Source organism: Macaca nemestrina, chromosome 1, assembly GCF_043159975.1.
Source record: "Macaca nemestrina isolate mMacNem1 chromosome 1, mMacNem.hap1, whole genome shotgun sequence".
Classification (NCBI taxonomy): Eukaryota; Metazoa; Chordata; class Mammalia; order Primates; family Cercopithecidae; genus Macaca; species Macaca nemestrina.
The window spans coordinates 39,495,372-39,522,594 of record NC_092125.1 but is presented as its reverse complement, the minus strand read 5'-3'; the positions used below and the strand labels follow the sequence as shown (position 1 = coordinate 39,522,594).

General features: G+C 43.9%; 1 protein-coding gene across 13 annotated transcripts in view; it reads right to left on the bottom strand.

Moving 5' to 3' along the window:
* Positions 1-27,223, bottom strand: part of LOC105484537 (calcium voltage-gated channel subunit alpha1 E) — a 492,953-nt gene that overhangs the window by 24,333 nt on the left and 441,397 nt on the right. For 11 of the 13 annotated variants that reach the window (XM_071076570.1, XM_071076587.1, XM_071076592.1 and 8 more), the window contains 10 exons: positions 26,670-26,871; positions 25,681-25,845; positions 24,923-25,033; positions 20,798-20,881; positions 19,914-20,039; positions 16,527-16,592; positions 11,881-11,972; positions 11,035-11,200; positions 6,277-6,404; positions 974-1,070 (listed from right to left, as the gene is read on the bottom strand). In XM_071076570.1, the coding sequence (XP_070932671.1) occupies positions 974-1,070; positions 6,277-6,404; positions 11,035-11,200; positions 11,881-11,972; positions 16,527-16,592; positions 19,914-20,039; positions 20,798-20,881; positions 24,923-25,033; positions 25,681-25,845; positions 26,670-26,871 (1,237 nt within the window). Of the gene's footprint in view, positions 1-973; positions 1,071-2,959; positions 3,057-6,276; positions 6,405-11,034; positions 11,201-11,880; positions 11,973-16,526; positions 16,593-19,913; positions 20,040-20,797; positions 20,882-24,922; positions 25,034-25,680; positions 25,846-26,669; positions 26,872-27,223 lie in introns of all 13 variants that reach the window. The other 2 variants (XM_071076614.1, XM_071076628.1) reach the window with 1 other exon arrangement.

The following is a 27,223-nucleotide window of genomic DNA, read 5'->3' as shown; positions in this document are numbered from 1 at the left end:
CACTTCTTTAAACATCTAGAGGAGTGGAAACATTACTATGATGTGTTCCTAGGTAAATGAAAGAGCTCCAGAGTTCTGGGTCAGTCTAAATAGCAAAGGGGAACCGACAGTAACTATTACTAATGGGTGGCAAAACAACTCATGTCCGAAAGCTATGAGCACCCCAAGGGCAAATGACTCCCAGTGTGTAATAATCTCTAAGCAGCAAGCCATGGGGGAATCCACCCACAACTCCGGGGCCAGGCCCCATAACTATGTTATGCCAGTAAGTCAGATTTAATGCTGAATACAACTTGTGCCCATGATTTCCCTTCATTTTGAGTATTTCCAAGAGAATTGGGTAGCTGGGTTAGTGGGATAGAGCTGCATTCCTCAGTCTATCACAGGATGGAAGACAGGTTCCTCTTTTCTTCTTAGACCTAGAAGGAACCTATGCCATTCTTCCTATGTCATGGGTGAAAACATTTGTTATGAGTTTTCCTCTCTCCTAAAAATTTCTTGTTTAAAGTAATTTTCTCCTAACAATTCCATGTATAAGGGAATTTCTGCGTGATTTCCTTAATTTATCTGATTGAAGATATTTCTTTGCATATGAGCACTGATAGCTGTTTTGCTGTAGGCTTCCTTCTTGCCCATATATGCCATCCCATAGGCCACCACTCTGCCTCCTCTAAAAGGAAACACATCACTTAACACTGCTTGTCAGGTAACTCACTCACAAGAAGCCACACAGTTGTAGAAACACAAAATACCACATTAAAAAACATGTTGAACAGTATTAAAAACCATTCCTTGTATTATCTCATGACTTCGTCCTGGGAACCTTCCTGACTCTTCAGTCTCATCGTGCCTTTCCTCCTTAGTTCCCTCCTCCGCCTCCCCAGCCTGGCTTCCTCCCCATGTTCTGGCCTCCCCACAGCTAGATCCCATTTCCTGTTGGTCTCTAGCCCAGAACAAAGAAGGGGTGGTCTACCTTATATGCCACTTTGGAGGGACATCTCTTGCCGAGGCCTAGCGGAGGTGACATGAGAGTCAGCATTTCATACATCTCAGTGTAATGGATGCGGCCACTGCTCATGGAGGGTGGTGAGTTGGGATGGGGAGGGTTAGCGGGGCGGGGAGGGTTAGCGGGGCAGGGAGGTGGCAGGGAAAGGAGAAGGAAGTGGGGCGAAGGATGCAGACAGGTAGGAGAACAGGCATTCCCAGAGAGCAAAAACGAACAAAATACAGAAAACAGGAGAAGAAAAACAAAACAAAATGGACAAACGGGAAAAGAATAGGAAACCTGTTAATCAAGGCAAATCGTAGACATGACTCCATCCTGGTGCGGTTTATATCATGCCCCACACAGACCCAGGAACACTGGTGGCAACCTTCGGTCCCTATGACTCTCCACGGGAACAGTCACGGGGACTCATTTTCTCCTCGATTAGCATTCCCCTGACTTCCCTGTTCACTTCATCCCTCCTCAATACAGCACAGCTTATTTTCAATTCCCAGGGCTGTGTGTGAGCGGTATAAACCGGATAGACGGTGCTCCAGCCATGGGTTGGAGTTTCTGACCCCGGCTGGGGCGCTGGCCTGAAAGTCAGGCTATTCTCCACTGAACCCACAGGCAGAACGTCGTGTATCCCCCCTCTGTGGTGTGTGTGCAGCAGGAGGCGGCGTCTTGCACTGAAGGTGGTGGGCTGTGCTTGCTGCTCAAAGAGTTGGCCCCGTTGCTTCCACCTGGCTCTGTGGACAAGACTGCTCTTTATTCCCCAGCATGTGCCAGGTCGATGGCATGCTGGGGACAGAAGAAACAAAAACAGGAGGAGAAAGAGCATCTTGCATGCCATGCTACCCTCCCCAGCTCTCCCACATGCGGCTGCAGGTTTCACCAGGGTGGAGTTTAAAGAGTCTCAGCAGAGGCAGCTGTCCAGCCTCCTGAGTACGGAATCACTGTGTCACCATCCCAGGCCAGCTGTATCCCATTGTCCAGGCTGGCATCCTTCCTGAGCCTAGGTCATCTTCCAGCTGCCTGGGCAGTGCTATGCCCCAGGGAGCCCATGCTTCTCTCCACTTGCACCAGGAGAGGGTTCCTTACCTAGCAGGCTTGGCCTTACATAGGGGCTTAGTAGAGCCATTGGGATATAGAGAGTTCTCCGGGTATGGCAGAGTTGAGCAGGGAGGTTCTACTCACCCCTGAACAATATCCTTGGTCTGACAAAGAAGTGACTTGGAAATTATGACAGCCCCTTCAGATCCCTCACAGCAACCCATGGCAGGAACCTAAGGCATGGACTCTGCTCAGGAGTGCTTCATTCACTGTGATCTTCCCAGACTCTCTGAGCTATTACTACCTTCTTCCACACAGCACCAAATCCATGCCTCTTTTACCTACTCTCACCTCTTGCCCTAATTCTTTGTTTCTCACCCCTTCTGTCCTATAGCTTTCATAGTCATTCTGACCAGACCATCCAGGAGCTGGGAGGGGGGATCACTGGGATCATACTCCATACGTTACGTATGGGATGATGACGCTATTTTGCTAAAACAAGGCTTCTCTGTCTCCAGTGAAAATAAGCCAGAATTTTTGCTGGGTTAAAAACATTTCTGCATTCTATAGAGAAAGGAGAGGTCCCTCTGATTATACAGACTAAGGTGGACCTCTGTGTGTGTGTGTGTGTGGGGTGTGTATACATGTACATACACATACATGAATGTGTGCATGTGAAGAAGAGAGTGATCACATTGGTCTTCATATGAAGTTCTTAACTCTTCTGCCTTTTCCCCAAAGTATGCCCTTCTGCTTATATAACAGCTGCTGGTTCTGGAAGGGTTTGGACCTCTTTAAACTCAAAGGAAAGCAACATGAAGGTTCCCTCATGTGGCACAGTGGTGGTGGAGCAGAGGACAGAGAGGAGGGGTTAGATGTTGCATCCCACGGCAGGTCATGGCTGGGGACTGGGAGGCAAACCTTGCAAGCCACCCTGTAGGGGCAGTTCTCTCCCAGGCCCAGAGGAGGCGAGATCACCCGCACTAATTTGTACATATCCTTATACGGGATCCTGCCGCTGTAAAGGAAGCACAGGTGGGTTAATAGGACACTCAGAGAAGGGTGGGAAATAAATGACAGCTTAGCCATGAAGAGGATGGCTGAAAGAGGTCAGAGCAGCTTCTTTCCTTGGGCCTGGCAAAGCCAGACCAGGAGAGACTGAAAACAGTAAGCACCGGAGAACCATTACCTTGCCAAACTGTACTGCTGCAATTTTCTAAGGAAATCAGTGCCCATTCAATGCCAAAGGGAACTGCCTAATGACCAAGAGCACCCCATGATACCTATCTGGCCCACACCTGGCCAGATGCAGACACAGCCCTGGCTCTAGCTAGGCTTCTAGGAACAAAGCCTGCCAATTCACAAATGACTCAGACTGCTGTCCAGAGCAGATGCCAGGCTGCCTTGAAGTGGACTGCGAACTGTTTGCTTTTCACAGACACTGATTACAGTCAGTTACTCAGACCCGCTTGTCAGGGGCAGTGGAAAGTCAGCGGCTTTCTGCAGTCTGGAAGAGACAAATTTCCCATTAGGCTAATTAGCAAGGAGCACAGCTGGCATGAGGGAAATCACAAAGGGCTTTGCTTCTCTTTGTGACAGATTTTTCTGCGTTCAGCTTGGGCAAGTCTTCTCTACTCGGTAGGAGCCTGCTGAGGTCTGTGTTCAGAGAGCAGCCAGGGAGGAAGCCATGAACACTCTCCCCCGCAGCCCTCTTCCTGCCACTCAGCCAACAGCAGCTTGGCTGGAGTCAGCCAGAATTCTAGCTATCTTACCAACCTTTTCCCCAGGAGCCCACTAGAGAGTACTAGCTTCCTATGGAAGGGATAGAATTAATGATTGATTAATTTTCAGTGGCTACAGCATCTTCTCTGTCAGGGTCCAGAAAAAGCAGCAACACCCAGGAATTTGCAGGTCTGTATACACCCTGGTACAGACCAGGGTTTCCGCTGGAAATTATCAACACAGCCATCTCCACCTCTGTGCATTCAGTCCTTGCTGGCAGCCATATGGACTACTGCTTCAGCCCAGCTTTACTCTTTCTAGGCTTTTTGAAATTTGAGGGTTGATTCCTCCTCTTCTTCCGGATAGCAGCTCATCAGTACCTCCAAGTCTCCCAACTCTTGAGGTAATTCAGCCAGTTGTCCTTTCATTTTGCCTTAGTGAGATTGGGAAGTAGGTGGGTTGGAAGTGGCTACAGACTGACATTTTTTTGCAACTGGTATCAGTCCTCCTTTTGAAGACATTGGCTCATGTTACTTTTGTTAGTCTTCCTCACCCATCTTATAAAGAAAGCCAACCAAACTCTAACTAGAATGGGTTACACTGTGAATTTCAAAGCACACAGAAGAAATTCTTTGTCTTTCTGCTCTTCCCCAGTCCACATGTCTGAGTCTCATGTTTCATCCTCATGGAATCATTTCTTCCCAGCAACTGGAATGAGTAGGGAGAAGCATGCTTTATACACGTGGCATTTGGATCCCAAGATAAGTGAAACCACAAGAAGCTGGGGTTTCTGGAAGCCAAGGATACCTGAGTGAGCCCAGATGAACAATGGACTTTTTTGCTCACAGTTGGTTTCTCCTCTTGGGTGAGTGAAGAGGTCCCTTCTTAGGCTCCCAATCCCATAGATATTCATGCTTACAGAGGCCGATTTTCTAGACATTCCAAGTAGCATTCCCGTGTGGTTATTGTTGATTATAATAACAGTTACACACATGATTTAATATCATCCTCATAACCACTTTGCAAGTTATGTAGGTATCACAATCGCCATTTTACAGATAAAGAAGCCCAGAGTGGTTATGTGACTTGTCCAAGGCCATGGAGCTGAAGACACGCAGGCCTGGCTGCCTTCTCCTCTAACACACTGCCCATCGCTTTCTAAGATCTATTTACTAGAAAGTAAGACCAGAAAGAAAAAGCTGTTGCTCAGCCATTGTAATAGGAATGGATTTAGATAACTCTGTACCCTAAGTCATTAATAATTAATGAAGGAAAGAATTCTGATTCACCCTTCCAGTCGCTAAAACAGTGACCCAAGTTCAACAGCCTCACCAGAGGATAGATTTTTGGGAAAAGTCTCTGATCATGAAGGGGGTTCCAGGTGGAAGCAACTTGGTCCATGCCTGTGAAGGATAACATTTCTTGTAGTATTTTTCAGAGGGGGACCAGAATGGATAGAAGATTGGTGAGTTAAGACCCAAAAGCTAAAATGACCTGGAACAGGACAGTTCCTTTGGAGTGAGCATTCACAGAACTCTCACCTTGTCCTCAGCCATGAGGGCCAAAAAAAAGGCAGTATTTTCTGCCTTTATATTCTAAAGCAGGGATTAGCAAACCTTTTTGGCAATAAATTTTTTGACAGTAAACTATAGGTTGATGCAAAAATGGCTTGCAATTACTTTTGTTCCAACCTAATATTTCTATAGTAAATACTTTCAAATTTGAGGACCATACCATCTCTGTCACAATCACTCATCTCTTCCTTGTAGTATGTAAGCAGCCAGAGACAATACATAAAACGAATGGTTGAGCTGTCTTCCAATAAAACTTTATTTGCAAAAACAGACAATGGGCTGAATTTTGCCCATGGGATGTAGTTTGCCAATCCCTGCTCTAGAGCCTAGAAGGCATGCTATCACTTCAGAACTACTCAACAGCAAGAGAGACAGTAAAGAGGTTATCTTCACCAATTTCTACCATTTAATTTAGTTCCATGTGATAAAAATCCACAAATGTTTAAGGGAACAGTTGGAAGAACAACTTGTTTGGTTTTTTAAAAAGAATAATTTCAGAGTTATATCCAACTGTATCTGCTGAGAGGAGTGAGAAAGAGAAAATGCTCATAGGCACTGATCATGGTGGCCAGATGTCCAGCTGGCCAAAAACCCTTGTCAAACCCCCTGGTAACTCAAAGGAGTCCACTAAACCATTGGCAGAAAAAGATTATGGGAAACTTCTCTTGGGATTGAACCCAAATAATCTGAGGTGATGGGTGATAAGACCAGCCCAGAAAAGGAAAACCCTGTCACAGAAGGAAAGAGAGGGGAAAGGAGGATTCAGAAGTCTTTGGTGACTGGCTTGATACCAGAGCCTCTTCCATGGGCCACAATCAAGAGGAATCTCCTTTCCTTCTGCAACAGGCAGGCATTTGGGTGGCTCCAATTCCGACCACTTCCCTGGGAACTCCAGAGACCTTTGCTCTGGGCCCTGCTGGGACGGCTGAGGGGCCTACGCACCATGCTGCTCGGTCATATTCTGCCCAGACGCGGACAAACTCGTCCAAGTGGTGAGGCCCCAGGATGGAGGAGTCCCGAGTCAGGTACTCAAAGTTGTCCATGATGACGGCCACGAACAGGTTGAGCATCTGAAGGGCAAGGGGAAGAACAGGGGTTAGGGGAAACGTAAAGCAGAGCTCAGGAAGCAGGAAAACAGGCTTCAGGGCAAAGAAAAGAATTCAAAAGTTTGTAGGGCTGAAGTTCCTAGCTCAAGCACCACTGATCTTGCTGAATGCAACACGTTTTCATTATTTGTACCACACTTTCATTGTGTGAGCATTCTTACTTTACATTTCTATGCCACTTCATATTTGTAGAGTACCCCACAGTCACTTTTATTATCTGTTCCATTTATTTGTTACTGTGGCAGCAGAGGGAACACCAGCAGCCATCACATTCTTGAGGGCTAGAGGAAGTCAAGGCCAGATGCCAACCTTTCCTCCCTAGCCTCCCCCTTCATTCTTGCTCCATAAAAGCAGCCCAAAGAACAACTGGTAGGATGTTTTAGAGCTGACGGCATGGTCTACTGTTGTGATGACTTTAAGCTGTTCTTGGCTCTTAAGCAGTTTGTATGTCCCTACTCTTCCACGTATTTGTTTAGCCAGCCTTTACTGTGCACCTACTATGTTCCAAACAGAGATTCAGGTGCCAGAGATATGAGATAACAAAGTTCTTGTCCAGAGGTATATTCCCATGCCTAGCACAGGGCTTACAGCACAGCAGGGCTTCACTAGATGTGGTTACTTGAATGCTCTTCAAGACTTATTTGGTACTGAGTAGAGACTGTGATGTAATGGAAACATACAAATGTGACAAATTTTAAGAGCCATGAAAGAAGCATATGCAGGTTCCGGTGGGGACAAAAAGGAGTGTGAAGGCAACTTCTCCTGGCTGAAGAAAAAATGTATAAAAGAGTTGATGCTTGAGTACCGTTCACCAGATAGACATGGGCATGGAGGAGGGTGTTTTAGCAAAGGAGCCAGCACAGAGGTATGCAGGGACAGGGAATAGCCAGGGATCTTCAAGGAGGGCAGAGCAGCTGGATCCAAGTGCCGGATCACAGAAGTATCTCATACACTGAGCTAAAGAGTGTAGACCAGGATCAGTGAACTGGTCAGACAGCAAATATTTTAGGCTCTGCAGGCTGTGCGGTCTCTGCTGTAACTATTCAGTTTTTCTGTTGTAGCACCAGATAGATCATCTGTATACAAATGAACATGGCTGTGTTCTGGTAAAGCTTTGTTTATGGACACTGAAATTTGAATTCCATGTAATTCTATGCCATGAAACATCATTCATCTTTTGTTTTCTTTCCTCAACCATTTAAGAATGTAGAAGCCATTATTTCACTGGCCACACAAAAACAGGTGGTAAACCTGATTTGTCCCAAGGGCTGTAGTTTTCCAACCACTGATCTAGACTGTTCTGTAAGCAACAGGATCTACTAAAGGGGTTTAGAGAGGAGAGAGATAAAGGGACATTTGCATTCAGAAAGAACTGTTGGTAGCAGCATGTAGGGTGGGTGGGAAACCAAGGGAGGATGTTGCAGTACTCCTGAATCTACCAGGGGCAGGACGACAGCAAGGACCAGAGCAGAGAGTTAACAAAGGTGGAATCCACAGGACTTGATGGTCAACAGCAGTTTCCTTATTTCCTGGCTGCCCTGATCACCCACTCACTGTATTTCTGGCCCAGGTTCTTGGCTGTTCCCAGTTAGTGAGATTCAATGGGACACCCTCCGGTGACCCAGGCCTCAACTAGTCATTAAATCCCATTTCCCTGGGCACTGTGGTTGGTGATCTCATCAAAACCAATAAAATGGTATTGAACCTTCAGGGCAAAATAGTTCTTCCTGTTGCTCTTAAATGTGTGAAACTGTGAGGTCTAGAGCTGCCGCTACAGCCATCTTGGGATGTTGATATTTGTACTCACAAGGATGGAGCAAGGTGGAGGCAAGATCTGTAAATAGAAAGAAACTGGACCTGGTGATATCATCTGAGCCCCATATCAAGCCTGCTCTGCCCCAGGACTCCTCATTTACAGGAGCCTGTAAAATCCCACTTTACTGAAGCTGGATTTAGCTGGGCTTCTGTCTCTTGTAAGTGAAAGGGTCCTGCCTGATAGATAACACCTGGTAGGAGAACTGGAGTCTCTGTTGTGGACCCCCAGGTCAAGGTGGCCAGGTGCACAGAGGTGCCAGATATGCACACAGGGTGTACAGGAAAAGGAGACAGTGTGGAGGAAGGACATGGTTGGAGTCTCTCTACAATACACAGACTGCTGGTCACACCTAACAGCCAGACTCGACTCTTCTCTTCCTTTCTCCTGCTGCCTAGAGTAGAGTAGAGATGGATGGCTGGAGGTCTAGATGTCTCCTCTTCCTTGAGGATGAGGGACACACCACAGAGGTGATGGAGCAGAAAGCAGGAGTAGGTCTGGGGCCCCAACACCCCTGTGGAGCCACCATAACCAGACTGCCTGCCTTCCTCCAGACTTCACTGATATGGAAGGGAAATCAGCATCCCTCCTGGTTAAGCTGCTGTTATCTGGAGATTTCCGTCTCATGCAGGTGAACCTAATCCCAACACAGGCCTGTCTTTCTGCTTCTAAGGTTGGAGCCACAGTGAATTTGTTCAACCACTGCCTGGGTTATAAAGGGTTTTCCATGTATCCAGACATTTCTTTTGTACTCTTTTCAGGGTACCTAGTATTAATGTCAACAAAAACTATTAGCATTGTTACTGCTTTTCATTTGTACAGTCATTAAGAGTGTAACGTGTGCAGTCACACCTATTACTTGTTTTTACGCTTGCTCCAACTCTTTTAGAGGCAGGTTTAATTACCATCACCCCTCAAGGACAGAATTGCTTTGGATTCACATTTGAATTCTTAGTTTCCAGTATAAGGCCTGGGGCACATCATGGGGGCATCAGTAAATCTCTGTAGAGTGGCTGGTTTGAGTTGAGAAGCTGTGTGACTTGTCCAAGGTCACAAAGGCAGTCTCATATAGATCTGAAAGCAGATCATCTCATACCGAATATAGCCTCATTAAAAATAACAGTAATGTAAATTATGCAGCACCCTCTGTCTCAAAATTCCAAAAGTACCTTTATGGTCTCTAATTAATTTCCAGTTTTATCTTTGGTTTCTTTCAAATATTTATTATGAAACACTTAAACCACGTGAGATAAAAGTAAGAAGTCCACATGTGCTTCTATCTGCTCCATTTCACCCTAGCAGTGAGCACCGATTCCTGGAAGCTGAGAGCCAGTTTGACCCCTTGACTACTGGTGACTGAGGGATGGGCCTTGCTGAGAGTGAACCTCACAATGGCCACTCAATAAAAATGTACTGAAGATGTGAATAAATGGAAAACTCCCATCAATAGCATTCTTCTAAATTTCAGAGTTTTTTTTTTCTTTATACATTATACTTCTCTATTTGTAAATAAGATACTGTTGTGTATTCTTTTATTTTTATTGAAAAACCTTTCACATACATAAGAAGGAAGTATATTAAAACACATGGATCAGTTCATTGTGTATAAAACGCTATTATTAAGTCATTTTTTTCTCCCATTTTATAGATGCTATAAAAGGGCTATTAAAGGGCCAAGGCTAGCAGAGGAACAAAGCCAAGACTACTGCGTGGGCTGCCCACATCTCCCGTTAGCTCACTCCCTGCCACACTGACCTACAGGCAACACTTAATGGTCTTTCTGTAGCCCACCCCCTCACTGGAGACCTGGACATGTGGGAAGTTTCAGTCCCCTTGGGATCACTTGCAAGGTAGCAATCCCTGGACATAAGACAATTAATTCACTTTTTGATGCATGGTCGTGAAATTGACCACTTTTCAGTGGTGTCACTGTTTTAGTTTTAGGTTTTTGTATAGCCAGTGGCATTAGCAGTGAAGTTGAGCTGAGGAATTTCAGAGTGACCAGAAACACTAAACTGACCCTTTTATTATTCTATTTATCACTGCTTGTCTGATACGCAGGGTAGAAGTTTCTGGAAGTGGGTGTGCTGAGTCATGCTTTCTCCAAAAGAGACTTAAGAGGCACCTAGGGTTTCTCACCACTTTATAGGTAGGTGTGCTCCACATATACTACTCAATATTTACTAACACCCAAAGCAATCAAGCAATCATATTCTTTATCATCTATCAGCTGGTCAACTACCAAATGGAATAACATTACAAGTCAAGAGAGAACCACATTTATTCCATTATCATCATTCTACCCTTATCAATGCTATAGCCTTGCATTTTCAGGTACCTTTTCTCAAGCAGTTCAAACATCTCCCAAAGAGAAGATATCCATAGACCTACTTATAAGATAAAATACCTGAGATATGACAAAGGATTTACTCTGAGTGTTCATAGATTTGATATGAAGCTCAGTGCACTGAAATATGCTCACCTTCCCTTTTCACAAAAATATTTCCCTAGAAGCAACAAAGACTTTTCTTAATCATTGAAAATCACCCATCCAGGAGTCTGACAGGCACGCTAATCTCCAAGAGTTCTCCAGAGGACGATCTAGTTCTTAACCTGGGCCTGGGTGTGAGTGTGTGCATGGTGGGGGTGTGGAGAGAGGGAGATAGGAGGGGAGGGAAGTACAAACATACACTGAAGTAAACATCTCCTGTCTGTGTATCAGAGGGTTGGGGGTAGGATGGGATGGGCCATATCGCAAGGCAAGAGCACAATGTTGCTCACCAAGAAGGAGCAGAAGAAGATGAAGGAGACAAAGTACACGTAGGCCAGATCGGTGCCGCAGCGCTCGTTCTCGTTCTGCCCTGACGGTGCGGTGGTGTCAGGCTCACAGCCCTTCTCCCCGAGGCATGACAGCATAATCTCCTGCCAGGCCTCACCTGTGGCACTCCTGAGCCCAAGAGACATTTTGGTTAGCAGGAACAGGTCTGCAGATCCTATTACATCCTTGTTCCTCTTTCCCAATTCCCCCATCCTTGCTCTTGCCTGGGCCCAACAGGCTCCCTTTTTACCCAGTTCTCCCCTTCTAGTGGTTTCCATGCAGAGATAAAGAGTCCCATTGAGGTCTGTTTTGGGTTCTGCTACCACATCCACTGCCTTTCCATCTTTTGTGGGGTCTCTGCTACTAGTTGTGGGATTCTCTAAGACCCCACATACACCTGGCTATCCAAGGTTTTGGCCCTTAAGTGGAATTTGGTCTGCAAACACTGTCCTGATATTCCCCCCTCCCAAACCCTTGCAGGCCATGTTGAAGTTAAAATTTGCAAATTAACTGCTGAGCCAAAGACATTGATGAAATTTTCTCCCACCCAAGTATTTAGCAGACCCAACTCTGCTTAGCTTCCAAGATCAGACAAGATCAGGCACATTCATGGTGGTATGGCTGTAGACAAGACGAAACTTTCTAATGTTATGGGGCAGTTTGGCAAAGACATTGCCCATTCCCCCTTCTACTGACAGGAGCAAAGGAAGTGGAATAAAGATACAATGGGAAATGGGACGAAGAGGTAGACTGATTCTCTCTCCCCCCATCAGGAGAACTCCAGCTACGACAGTTATGCATCCAGGTACCTGAAGAGTAGCATTAGGGACCCAAAGAAACTCCGGAAGTTGTTGTGCCGGTTGATGTGACTCTCCTCATCTAATTTTATGTTTCCAAATACCTTGAGGAGAGAAACAACAGGAAAACAATGAGCATTACCAAGCTGTGTGATGTGTCCAGCACATGGGGATTGGCAAAGCCACGTACATGGCTCTTCCTGATGACCTGCCCCTGAAGCAGACAACTCAGACCCAGAGAGCTGCTGGACACTGTGCTCTTGGGCTGATATGCAAGAATAATTATCCTCCACTGCTCTAGTGCAGCAAGGGGACCCGTGCAGCAAGGTCCCAGTGTAACGTAGAATGCAGGCTCTTTCGAAGTCCTTCTGCCTGTACATAGTTCCTCCCACACTTAATCTGGTCTTTTATTTCCATGGTACCTGTCACCATGGTACTCAAGCAGTCTGTCAAAGACATTATCTCACAGCAGGAGTGCATGGAAGGAGTTACCCCTCTCTTCCTGTCTCAGGTAGTCATGATGGGAGCATTTGGATTTGCAAGAAGACATCATTTATGGCTTGGGGAGATGCTACCCTGGAATTTACAAGCAGATCAGATAAGAGAGTGGCATCTCTCTCTTCCTTAGATATGTTTCTATCCATTGAGTCACATCTTAGAAGGTCTGTCATTAATGTAGAATCCATGAGAATGAACACGCATATATCCATGTGCATATAACTACGTATGTCCACATGTATCATCCAACAGACCCAAATCCCATCCAAAAGGAAACATTTATGCAGGATCTAAAATGAAGTCCAGGCCAATAGGATGGGGAAAGTCAGGCCACCTGGACACTTTGAAAATGAAAACAAAAAATGGCTTTGGGCAGATTCTGAGTGACAGAGTGAGATTTGCTGATCTGCTGCTGGCTACTGAGCTTAGAATGTGATCACTGTGAACACTCAGAGATCTTTATCCACAGAGACTGAGTAGTGATGAACTCCCAGACACAGGGCTGCCTGGAGCCAAGGTCAACCCCTCCACTCTTCAGATGAAAAGGAGGCTTTCACACATGTACTCTTCTTCCCCAATCACATTTCGGGTATCAGAATCTATTCTCACAAGTCAATGTTGGGACAATCGAGGACTTACTGGGTTACTTTTCCAGTCATCTGAGACAATTTTCAGCCCGCATTGAACATGCTTCAGTTTATCCAATGTGTACTAAATGGAACACATTTTCCCCCTCACAGTTTTTAGAATGTGCAATTGAGGAACAATCTCTGCCCCCAGCTATTTTGCTCAAGTAACTCCCACTGACACCTGCTCTGGGAATTTGTTCTCAATGCTGTTTTTCAAAACCCAAATACTACTTATCTCTCAGGGAGAATGGAGGTGGCAAGTGAGGCAGCAGCAGAGAAGAATGGAAAGAGGAGAAGCTAGAGGGCCCCAAAGAGACAAATAGTAGCATGTAAAAAATCCCACCCAAGCAATCAAATCTAATTAACTCTGGATACCCCCAGGAGGGCACTGACATTTATCCTTGCCCTGTTCACATTTCCTGCCCTCTTCTTTCTTTTCACCCTCTTGGTTCAGAATTCACGATTTATCCTTGATTCATCAGACATACAACTTACAGTGTCTTTTTTTCCCTATGACACTCCTGGAAGTATCATGAGTTGAATTCATTATTATTTTCTCAAACACCTCTATCCAATCACAAACTAACTGGAGGGCACACTGTGATTTTGCACAAAGTATGTGTGTAATAGTCCAGTAAACCAAAGCTATTTTGAATCTAAGATAATTTAAGTCAAGCTGGGCATGGTGGCTCACACCTGTAATCCCAGCAATTTGAGGGGCTGAGGTGAGAGGACTGCTTGAGCCCAGGAGTTCAAGACAAGCCTGGGCAACACAGTGAGACCTCGTCTTTAAAAAAACACACACACAAAAACAAAACAAAACAAAACAAAATTTAAGTCAAAAACATGTATTTATTGTGAAGGTGGTCTTAAATTTTTTTGTACTTTTTTTTCTCACTTTTCACTTAGTCCTTGTTACTAACTTAAACCTCCATCAATAGGGTATGGAAAAGAAAGAAGGGATGCTGAGGCCCCATAGAAAAATCTCACGAGAGTATAGATTTAAATTAATTTCACTTGGGATTACAGAACTTTAGAACTAGAAGATACTTGCGAAGGTCTTTAACCAACGCCTCCACTGTACTGGTGAGGGAGTTAAGGTGAAGAGAGATACTATGACTTTAATAAGTTCACACAGTTGGTCGGTGAAGAAGCTAAGGCTGACAATCCCACTTCCTAATACCATGTAGCCACAGGGCTCTTTCTCATTCCCAGCCAGTTACTCCTCCTTTCTAACTTCTGATTCTTCTGCAAAGGTCCCTTTTTCCAAGGTGCTTTTGAAAGTTTGGAATAATAATGGTTTTTCTCAGATATACCTTGTTTCTATTAATATTTTTACAAAAGCTTGTCTCTGCCCTTGTGTTTATTTGTATAGATCCCTCAGTTTTTTTGTGACTATATTAGAAACAGTCTCTCTAGCAACAAGCTCAGGTATCTGCTTTGTGCTTGGTGCTGTATTTCTGTCACAGACCAGGATGGGGATGGCCAGCTCAAAGCAAGTCATAGCAGAAATGTCATTCATGTCTCTGTGGAATGGACATAGTGCTCTTATCTTTTGGAAAGAAATCTGAGGGGAATAAGATGTTAGACTGCACAGTTATTGTGAAGACTACCGTTTCATAACTGAACAACTTCTACCTCCAACTAGAGGGTAAAAATAAATACTTGTGATCTTACAACTCACCTCTTTCACTTACTGTCTGAGAACTTAAGCGTGTTATAAGTTACTTAACTACACTAAACATTAGTGGAGACAATGAAACCTACCTATAAACGTTTTCATGTTACTCAAAAACATTAGTCATATGTCTTGCCTGGGGATGCTCGCTCTGTCTTCCTTTCACTCTCTCCCTTTCTCCCCCTTCACTCTCTTTCTCTCTATGCATACATTTAGTACAGTGTCTTGTACACCAAGGAATTTAAATAATGGTAAATAGCATTATCGCCATTATCAGAATCAACAGTATTCATACCAGATCAGTACTGGAGATGGTATTATTCTAGTTTATTTTGTTTGAAGATGAAAAGGGGTAAGAACTATTTTGAGCATAGGCAAAAAGAACTTAATGATAACCAGACAAGAAGAATTATAAATGTTTGAGGTGATGGATAACGCAATTACCCTGATTTGATCATTACACATTATATACAAGCATCAAAATATCACATGTACCCCAAAAATATCTACAATTATATATCAAAAAAATAAATTTTGAAAAAATAATTTAAATCAAGCTTTCATTTGGCTCTTCAAGAATATTTTAATTCCAGAGTGAAATATACTGGAGTTAGACAGGACTTCATGGGCGTTACCAAGCCAATCTGAAACTTCAGCAGGAATTCTATTTCCAACACTGCCAACATGATCATTAAATTCCTACTGAAATATCCTCAGTGAAGGAGAACTCACGACTTCTCAACCAAGTCTCACACATTTTGACACTTGACATTCTATTGTATTTTTAGAGAACAAATTTCTCCAGTAATAGAGTTAAAGAATGAAACCAAGAAGTACAGGCAAGAGAGAAGAGCGAAAGGAAGAGACATTTCAGAAAGGCTCTGGAAAAGGCTGCAGACGCAGCAAGGCTGGGACACTCCAGCAGCAGCTCCAGGTGGCAACACAGTTGGGAAGGCAGCCGGCAGGCCCAAGGCAGCCAGACTGCCTGACTGCAGGAGGCTGTCACATAGCTGAAGTTCTTTGCTGGGATCTAGTCACAATATCTCCAGTTAGTCTTCTGGAGACAAGCAGAAAGCCTGTGTCTCCAACCAGATAGGTTCATGGATGTGCTGCTGGTTATTTACAGTAGGAGTTCACCCACCATGAACAACCATCATCTTTGAAAGGTCCTTTGGCTTCTTCTGCTTAGCAGGCCTCTGGCTACCTGCATAAACACCTGGGGTGGGAAAACAAGGGAACTGTCCAGCAAGTTGCATGGCCTTATTAGCTGGAATGTGGCCCTTGAGTCTCCCTAGGAATGAGCGGGCTGCCAGGAACTCCATGAGTTGTTCACAGTGATGTGTCTTAGGGAGCCAGTCAAGACTGTGTAAGTATAAGACTCTACAAGACAGCCATGACTATATGTGGTGATTTGGTGTCACCATATACAGGAAGAACTAACATCTGACCTTTTAGGCCAAGTCAAAATACCAGATATCCTGAGAAATAGATTGACATGAGCTCCCACTTCTTAGTCTCCTGGGGGATCTTTCTGGCTAAGAACAAAAGTGTCATCTTCGCTTTAGTTCCATTGCTGTCACCACAGAAGCCTAGCTGCTTATGAATTAGCACCATGATCTGACAACCTGAGATGAAGCCCTTGTACCAGACTACCCTGAATACTTAGGCAAGCTAAATGGGGAGCCGCTGCACATGTGAAATTCCCAAGGTCACATTGTGACAAGACCTCACGGGAGCACCCTTAGGCAAGAAGGGGTTCAAAGCATCTTCAGGTCTTGCATGCTTAGGTTGCTAAGCCAGAGATTATCTGGGTAACAGCTGTCCCCCACCGGGCCCTTGTTTTACCAGCTCACCTGCATCCCAATGATGGCATAAATGAAGAAAAGCATGGCAATTAAAAGGCAGACGTAAGGGAGGGCCTGGAAGGAAAGCAGAGATAAGACATTAATCAAAGAAAGGCAGCACCCAGGCTTAACAACCTGCAGTCACTGGCAGTACAGGATCTTGCCTGGAGGCTAATGCAAACAGAGACTGGGACTCTCTATTCCCTGAGGTTGTTCTGTTTTGAGGTGCAATACTTTCTCAGGCATCCTTGTCCTCTGACAGATAGGTAAACAGTTGGCCAAAGGGAGGCTTAAAATTTACTTCTATCAGGAAGATTTACTCACCCATAAGTATAGCCCATATCTAGAAGGAAAGCTGGGAAAACTTCTTGGACTTGGGGTTCATCCCACTTGCTATGCAGAAAATTAATAACCTAGCAATTGTGATGTGAATTAAATACGAAGCACCTAGCTTTGGCTTCCAAATCCCTGTATTACCCCCTCCCACTCCCATACCCAAAGTGGCACCCATAGTGAAGACTCTGGAATCAAAGTGAAATGACTGGGGACTCACTTGTTTTTAAGTTCCCAGAAGGCTCTTTCATTTTCTGATGAAATGTCATTTCCCAGTGTTTAAGCCTCCTGACGTTTTATTATGTTTCATGCAAAAGCCTGGTAAGTTAGCCACCAAAAAACTCTGCCATGAAGCCATGTAGCACAAAATTCCATACTGTGCATGCTTACTGCCACTTTGGGATAACATTCCAGGTTTAGACGTGAGGGTCAAGGCAAGGAGATGTGAGGCAGGGAACTGGCCTTGGTGCTGGAGGAGGATGCAGACATAGGACAGTTTGGATTTGGGGCCAGAGTGGGACGCTGTAATTTTGTGTTGATCTCAGTGCTGCCAGAGAAGTCCCTCTTCTTTACCACCCACTAAGCTCCCTGGCAGACAGTGCTATGAGGAGTCTCCACCCTGTCTTGATTGTGCACACCATGAATCCCAGGAGATCAATTGAGGCTTTCAGACTACATGAACAGGGCAGAGCTTTTCAACAGCACTAACAAAATGAAGAGCCCTATGAGACTATTTACAACTTGAATAGAGGCTAAAATTAAAATGCGACTGAAAGCGGGTGGGAGAATTCCCTCTCCGAGGAAGTGTTGATTCCTAGGCTCTGTGATGGGGGTTGGCTGCACTTTGACGGGCAATGTGGACCTCCTCTACAGAAAGCCAGGAGGAAGGAGACAGGGTTTCTTGTGCCTGCAGTGCTGCTGCCTTTCATCTTCACCTTCTACCCTTATTCTACTGTCTCCACTCTAGTCCCTAGTTTATCTCTCCCTACTCCCAACTTAGGGAGAAAAGCAAAGATTCATTCCGTTTTCCTTTCTTGTCATGTTTATACATTCTAACACAAAATAAGGAAAAAGAGGTAAGAACTGTAGAATAGGGGTCAGATGTAGAAAACTAGATGCTGTTTAGGGGAGGGTGGGGGAGGTATAGGCAATGTCGATGCTGTTTATATCGTGTGGCTCTCTGCTTTCTATTTGCAGAGGCAGCCTTTGCTAATCTGACTTTTAAAAATCAAACTTCTATACTGTGTCCCAGAACTGTTCTGAAAAGGAAACATCTATCTATAACACAGTGTCACCTGGAGGCAAACTCACCTGTCTTCTCTGTTCTCTGTAGTATTTGCTGGAATAAGCCAACCATTTGGCCATCAAGAAAATTTTGACAATATTATCTTTGCTCTCAATAGTATATGGTTTCTCAGAGACTTGGTAATTGTGAAAATATGACAGGATGACACATATTTCTTAAGAGACTAACAACTGAAGTTTGTTGGGCAATACTCTAAAAAAAAAGTTTTTAAAAGCATCTTGTGTTTCCAATTCTAAATCCAAAATCACCTGAGACTCAGAAAATTCTTGCTAAGGTTTTAGATTTCTCTCCATATCTAGTTTTAGAAAAATAGTTTTCATTGAGGTGAGGCCTCCGTGGGGTCATTATGCCAAACAATTGTTCTGGATATGATAAAAATGTCAAGGTCGCTCCTAGGAGCCAGAGCATCCTTCAAATTGATCTCATATCTCAAAATCCCAGGTCCTCGGTGAGGAAGTAAATCAGTAATGATGGATGTGGGGAGAAATCCTTTTCCAAGTGATGAGAAACCACGAGTTCACTGGCTTGCCTTCTTTGGCTTAATTTTTTTTTTTTTTTTTTTTTTTTTTTTTTTTTTTTTTTTGAGACGGAGTCTCGCTCTGTCGCCCAGGCTGGAGTGCAGTGGCCGGATCTCAGCTCACTGCAAGCTCCGCCTCCTGGATTTACGCCATTCTCCTGCCTCAGCCTCCCAAGTAGCTGGGACTACAGGCACCTGCCACCTCACCTGGCTAGTTTTTTGTATTTTTTTTTTTTAGTAGAGACGGGGTTTCACCGTGTTAGCCAGGATGGTCTCGATCTCCTGACCTCATGATCTGCCCGTCTCGGCCTCCCAATCTTTAGCTTAATTTTTAATTAAACTGTATAAATAATTAAAATAAAGTCAATTTGGTGAATTCATAATTTCTCATCTTTGAATCACTTGATTCCATCTAGTTTATTTTTAAACACATTCACTGGAAAACTCATTTTAGTAAGAACAGGCATTTGAACAACATTTAGGCCCCCACCCCCCAAAGCTTAACAACAACTAATTTATAGTACTTGCTAGAGCCCAAAGATATTTAAGTATGTTTAGGAAACTTTTACTGAAAGTTTGGGTCTCAGCTGTCAATTTTTTACTTTTATTTATTATATATACACCACTGTACAGCTCCACTAGACTGTTCAAAGGAAACACAGCGTATTAACCTGCCCAGATGTCCCTATTTATTTGTAGGACACAGAGGTGACCATTAGTATACCCTGTGTTCAGTGCCTCAGGAAATAAATGCTGATGAAGACAAAGGTGGGGCTAAATATGAATCATCTCTCTATGAAACACAACTCAGTGAGTCCTTTGAAAAACTTTCATGTGAAATAAAAACACCCCAAGTCCCTGAAAATGCAGAGGACATCTGACTACAGACAATTGGCTCTTTACATGGATGGGGTTACTCAGGACTGTCTGGAATCTCTAGGGACAAAGCACATCTTATAAAACGTGTCTCCTGCCTCAGCAGACAGAGAGGATGCCTGAGTCACAAAGTCAAGGTGTTTTTCTAAAATGAGATTCTATCCAGTAGACATAAGCTGATTCCAGTCAAGCCAAGCTGTGCTGTAACTAAGAATTGCAGTATTTACTGACTGCTTCTAACAAACACCCGTTCTACTAGCTTCAGCTTCCCAGAGGTGAAGGGACTCGGGTAATGACGCCAGTGTTGCCTGGCTGTGCTGTCTGATATGACAACCCTCAGAGAGGATTTGCTGGTACCTCTTACCTTAAAGGACTGCACAAAGGTCCACAGCAAAATGCGTATGGTATAGCCCTGACGCAGAAGCTTTATGAGGCGGGCAGCTCGGAAGAGCTTCAGAAAGCTCATATTGAAGCCACTGGTGTTCACCAGCTGGTGGACCAAAAGGAAACATATAATTAGGAACATTATGGTCATTTAGAAAAATCTAAGCACTAGTATTTGTGTATTTATCCCTCATTCCAATAAATGGGACACAGTCTCTGTCTTTGTTAACCCCAATTCCAGCTGATGGGCTGGCCAGTGAGGCCTATCTCCTAAGCCTTCCCATGCCTGCTCTCTATCCCCAGGTAGAAGGGTAAAGGATGTACCTGAGAAGGGTACCCTGCTCACAAAACCAGCCTCCCTAATCTTCTACTGAGTGGTCTGAAGTCTGCACTTAGATGCCAAAAAGAGCAGATCTGGGAACCCCTCTAGCACACGTTGGCCCTCTGATATTCAAAGACAGTTACCATGAGCTCTCCAAGTCGTCTTTAGAAATAACAAGTTTATGGAAAAAATACAGGTCTATGAACTTTGAGGGCAAAGATACTGTGCCTCCTTTGAGAATCTACGCATACTAGCTGGAATGCTACGCATACTAGCTCTCTTCTGACACCGTCTATTCCACCTACCCCATTAGAGGTCTGCTGCCTGAGTCATGCAGATCAACAAAGCCTTCCCGGAGATCCAGTGCCACTACCAAGTTTGCATTCCCTGGCTAATGCCGAGCAGTGAGGGAGTAAATTCCCAACACTTAGAGGGGTACACATTTGCTCTGGTGGGTTAAAAATGGACTCAATGTACAGAGGAGTCTTAAAAATGCTACTCCAGGACCAAGCTTACAGACGTGGATCTTATAGGCGATTCACCTTGCTGTCTGTCAGGATAATTTCTGTTATACTGCCAATCACAGTGATGAAGTCAAAGATATTCCAGGTGTCTCGGAAATAGTTCTGCCAAATGAATTCAGTCATAGGAACATCAGAAAAAGGAAAGAAAAAAAGAGGAGAAAAGACATCTTTCATTATATAACTTTGTTTGTCACTTGGAAATAAAACTTGTCAATTCATGCATAAGTTCACTCTTACTTTGGCTTCGGTTTCCCATTTCTAACCAGAGATGCCATTTCTCCTTTACTAATCTGGGAATTTCTCATTTGGAAAGCAGTTCCATCACTATTTGAAGACTTTATTTTTGAAACTGTCACCAAAAGCTCATATGTAAAAAAAAGGTTTTTTCAATTTTCATTTTTAACAAATATTTATGTATTTTGAAACCTCTATGGAGGCATGATTGACAAATAAAAAGCTATCCACATTTAAGGCATATATCTTGATTGGTTTGGGGAAACGTCTATACCTGTGAAACCATCGCCATGGTCATACAGCTATAGCTTTTAAATTATCTCTATTGCATCAAGTGCCCTAGAAAATACAGTCTGACTTTCAACTATCAACAAAAGTCACACAAGTGGTAAGTGATTAAAGGTTACAGATGTGCCAAAAATCTCCTTCTAACTCCATTGAGCCTTTTCAAACCAACTACTGATTGGTAATAGGATGAATAGACTTCATGTTTCCCCTTTTTCTCTGCTGTTATACCTTTTGAGGAGATGTAACTAAGTACAAGGAAGCAGTAATAAAATGAGTGAGCTGAAGGAGATATAAAAGGCCTGGAAAATCCACCAATCAGATAACACTCCATTTAACAGGAGAGGGTGGACTATGCATCCATCTCCTAGGCTCAGATGAACACAGACCTTAGACTGTGTTCCTTTAAAAACAAACAAACAAAAAGGATACTTGAATCTCAAAAACAATTCACTTGCTTGCCCCTGGGACATATAAGGGCAGTCTGTAACACAGAAAACAGAGATTAAAATCAACAGAATGCAGAAATTCAGAGGAGACAGAGAAAGTACAAGGAGAAGAAAATTTCAAACACCTGTAATTGATATCCTCAGCAAGATCACAGGACAATGGATTATTTTATCCTATCATTGGCATAAAAAACAAGAGACTGTCAGAGCACTGCAGAAGTATACTCCATCCCAGCCTCACAACTAGCATCATCGAATTCCTACGACATGAGCCAGACACTAGGCCAGGCCTTTGGCATTCTTTCAACTCATTTATTCCTCTCATGGATCCTAGAGGCAGGGAGTGACAAATACCCCATGTTCATAGAATCCTGAATGGAAAAGTTGGCAAGAGGGGGGAAAAATACCCAATAAAGAGAGAAAAGGAGTGTGGAGAGAGAGAGAAGTTATATTTAATGAACATCCACTCAGAAGGCTATGAATATCACTTAATTGGATACATACAACAAAGTAGCTAAGGCCATAAGGTAGCTACTGTTATCCTCATTTTATGTACGAGAAAATGAGGCTGAGAGAGGCCTTATTCCAAAACCACATGTACTTATGGGGCATGTGGAGAGACTGAAGCACAGAGTTTCATAAATTCACTTTCCATTAGAATATTTAGTCTATCAGTGGTGGAGCTAAATTAAGTAGCTGAATTCCTCAATTCTCAGGGCTCTCCTATTGTCCCACCTGGGGTGAACTTCCTAATTCTTGGTTTTAATTCTTTCTAAATATTGGTGCATGGATCTAAGTCTCAGAGGACCAGAAGCTCTGGATTCCAGTTAACAACGCTTTACAATACAGAATAGCATGCTGTGGTATAGACTAGCACACTGTGGTGTATGGTATAGAATAGTACAGTGTAGTGTAGACTAGTAGATTATTGTGAGCTTTGAAGTTAGAAAGAACAGGGTCTGAATCCTAGCCCTACCTCTTACTAATCTTGCCAAAGTATTCAACCTTTCTGAGCTCCAGCTGATCCATAAAGAGGCAAAAATAAGAATGCTTATCTAATATATTGTTATGGAGAGAAAAACAATATGTAAAGCATTTGGTACTTGATAACCAAACAATTTTTGTTACATCTTACCCTCTTTTTCTTTTTCCTTTCCTTTTTTTTTTTTTCCCATTTTGCCTTGCAATTCTATTGCCTGTCATTATGTAATCTTTAGGAAGCTATACAATTTTTCTGAACTTCAATTTCCTCATTTAAAACAACAACAATAATGGCAATTATGATAGTGACATCTGCCATGCCTATTTCAGAGTCACTAAGAAGATCTAATGAAATAGTATATATTACGATATTCTGAAGGATTAGAGTGCTTTAACAATGTAAGGACTTATCAGAATTAGTGGTACCTTTTTTTTTTTTTTTTTTTTTTTTTGAGACGGAGTCTCGCTCTGTAGCCCAGGCTGGAGTGCAGTGGCCGGATCTCAGCTCACTGCAAGCTCCGCCTCCCGGGTTCACGCCATTCTCCGGCCTCAGCCTCCCGAGTAGCTGGGACTACAGGCGCCTGCCACCTCGCCCGGCTAGTTTTTTGTATTTCTTAGTAGAGACGGGGTTTCACCGTGTTAGCCAGGATGGTCTCGATCTCCTGACCTCGTGATCCGCCCGTCTCGGCCTCCCAAAGTGCTGGGATTACAGGCTTGAGCCACCGCGCCCGGCCAGTGGTACCTTTTATAGAGTGAAAATCCCTCTAGACCTTGAACGAAAACATAGGGGTAGGGTGGGAAGGATGCAGGCTTCAAGGGCCGAATCTAGTTAAGGCTGTGAGTATATATTCAGCATTCGCCATAATTAGACACATAATGGGTCTGAAGTCACAGACAATGTCAATACCACATACAAGTAATCAATATGCACAGAAAAACTTTCCCTGTTGTGGTGCTTGTGTCTCCCTCTCGGTCAACTCCCCCTGCTCAGGGCTAGACTGTATTATAAAGGCATCTTTGTTGGTAGTAGTTTCTTTTACTTTTTTATTTCCCCAAGTCTCAAAACACTCACAAGGGAGCCAGGCAAACACAATGCAGCCAACTGCAATTGGTTCCCTTAAACTCTCCACCCAAAATGATCAAATTAATGGTTTTTCAAAGAACCCGCTGGGAGACCAAAAGCAGCCCCCGTAATCAACTCTCACAATTATTGAACCCAGCCCAGAGCCTCTGTTAAAGCTGCTACCAGACAAACACTTATTCAGATAATGAGCAAAGTTCTCCTTTTGCAGGGAAAGCCACATACCCATGTAATTTGAAATGGTAGCTCACACCCTAAGTAAGTGTGAAACAGCTGTCACGTGGGCTTGCATCCCACTGAACTCACTGTACACACTGAAGCAAGGTGGGGGGAGGGTGGCCAACGGGATTATCTTGTTTATAGGACACTGAAGCAAAGGGCTAGGTTTTCTTAACACTCTTGAGAACAGATGCAAGAATTTGCCAAACATTATAATTATTAATAGTAGTTGAGGAGAAGAAAAAAGAGGGCTCCTAGCAGAAAAATTCATCATCCCCAAACCTCCTCAGACTTAATTCCAGAATCCTTCCCGTTGCACTACACACACACACACACACACACACACACACACACACCTCTTAAAGGCCATTAACCTTTATAGGCATAAGTAATAAACACCTATTTTCTTTGGCAGAAACTATTCTTCATGTTACTAATGGCAGAAGGACTAATAGGTAAAATCTATTATTTGCTATGTTTGAGGCTAACAGCGATAGGTATTTTCCCATTTGTGTTATAAAGCTCTTATACCTTTTACCAGTAAATAAGCACTCGAAGTTTATTAGTCCAATCTTTGGCTTGCTCCTTCATCTACACATAAATTGTAGTTCTAGTAAAACCCAATGGTGGCCGCCTCTGGACTGCTGACAGAATTTCACAGGACCAGGGCTGATAGCTCCATAAGCATGAACCTGGGATGTGGCTTCCTTTGCCCTTTCTCCCAACTTCCTCACACATCTTGTCTCTATGGCAGTTTACTGAGCAGTCAAAACGAGCCCACATCTAGGTGGGTGATTTCTGAAATAGCAGTAACCACCTCCCTTTCAACAAAGGCTGGGAAAGCACCCAACAGAAAGAGACACGCCCAGTGCTGGGAAGGATTCAGCGACATACCAAAAAGCCAAAAGCGATGACCTTCAGGACGCATTCCAGGGAAAACACCATGGTGAAGGCGATATTCAGATACTTCAGGGCCAGCTCATAGGTACAGGGAGCAGAGTAATACTGCCAGGAAGAGAAAAGAAGAGAGAAAGAATCACAGCCTTAAGGTAAGAGGGGGAATACATGTCACCGAGGTTGGCCATCTCTCATTCCTGCCCTGTAGGAGACTCTGGTACGCAGTACAGGAGGAGAGATGGACTTCGAGTGCTGGAGGGGAGAACCACATATTCTACCCAACAAAACAAAGGAAAACACAGACCCACACTCCACCAGACTTAACAGCAAAATGGCCAGTCTTCCTAGAGATGAGGGTGGACAGAGAAGAAACATTTTCTAGAGTTAGTTACTGGAGTTAGTCATTTAGTATTAAACAGGATGAGCCTCTCTGAGTACTCCAAGGCTTCTTCAGACCCCATGATGATGGATCTCTGTCTCCTGATTTTCCCACCCTTGTCTGAAGCTGCTTCCCATTGCCATCTCAGGTCTTGGGAGCCCCTGGGTGGCTACTATAGGCTGCACTGCGTTTTGCTCAGTGGACCCCCAAAGCCCCAGAGGTTGGGTTGTTGAACAAAATACAGATCACAAAAGGATTCCATGATGGAAAAGTAGGTAAAGCAGTGACGGGCTGGGATGTTGGGGTGTCTTCCCACTTGCCGTGGGAGGGAACCATCGCTGGGGCTCAGCTGGCTCTTGTGCCTCTCTCCTCTCACCTTCATCATCAGCACGACGGTATTCAAGGCGATCATGGCCATAATGGTGTATTCGAAGGACGGAGACACCACAAAGTGCCACACGCGGTACTGGAAGGTGTGCCTGTTCTGCGGCATGTAGCGGGTGAGAGGTTTGGCGCTGATGGCGAAGTCGATGCACGCCCTCTGCAAGAAAGTCATGGTTATTCGCACAAGCTCAGATCCCATAGATCTAGCATGGCAGGCTCTGTTCCATGCTCAGAAGAGGAGGGCAGTGAATGGGAAAAAGGGCAGGGCTGGGCAAGTAAAGATGGCAACTGGGGTCACCTAGACAAAACTACAGACAAGGCATCACCTTGAAGGAGGTGTTGTCACGTGGAGTAGAGACTTCATGATTATTTAAAAAGTCCTTTACACAGCATGTGGCTGAGCTATTTAGGCAGGAAGCCTTCCTTGGTGCCCTTAGTCAGAAGTAAAGATCTACCTACCTATGTATTTCTACAGCACTTTCTGTCACATTTCTTACAGTCCCTAACGTTTCTAGTTCAGTTCCATTGTTAAAAAAAAAAAAAAAAAGGAAAGAAATTTCAAAAAAAGTTTTTGAAACCTTACAATGTGCCAGAACTATGCTTGTTGCTGGAAAAGCTGTGATAAGACACATTCCCTGCCCTTACAGCAAATACATGGCATGGAAGGTCACAGCAGCCAGATAAGCAGATATCTGATATTATCATTGTGCCACACATCTTTGTTTTCTAGACTATGCATACACAAAGGTAATGACTGCATCATAAACATCTTACACATCTTCCAGATCTCTGTGCCTCATACACAGGCCTTAAACAGTGCTTGGAAAATGTTTATTTAATGTCTGAATAATTACTTTTCTCATCTTCTCTCTATAATTCTTAATCAAGTTAAGAAAATGCAGTCCTCCTTTCTTACACTGCTGGCCCAAGAATCCTTTCTGGAGCCCCTGCTGCCTCCCACTTTAGACCAATTGTTGTTACCTCATTCTTCTCCAGGCTGCACTCCTCCATCATCTTATCCCCTTGCTCCTGGAAGGTGATGATGATGAGAGCCACAAAGATATTGACAAAGAAGAAAGGGAAGACCACAAAGTAGACCACATAAAAGATAGACATCTCCATGCGGTTGCTGCGGCTTGGGCCTCGGTCTTCCTCTGTCACATCTACAGAGTGCTGCAGAACTCTGTGGGGACAGAACGAGAGGGCACAGATGGTGGATGACAGTCTTGGCTTCATTAGGAGATATGCCACCTATTATAATATTTTATCTGACTTCTTTGACTTTGCAGATCCTCCATTAAGTTTTTTGAGTCCAAACCCAAGTGTCATATCCTGCTATCAACAATCCGCTTCTCTTTCTAGCCCCCGTTCCATCATGCACTCGACTCCTAAGCAACAGAGGGACATAATTTCATAGTTTAGGTTGTCATGTTCAATACAAAGAGACTCCCAGATTTCCATTTAACAGTTTGCTGCCAACAAGAACATGCTGCCACCAGAAAGTGGTGTCTTAGTCATTGCTAAGTCTCTGAAAA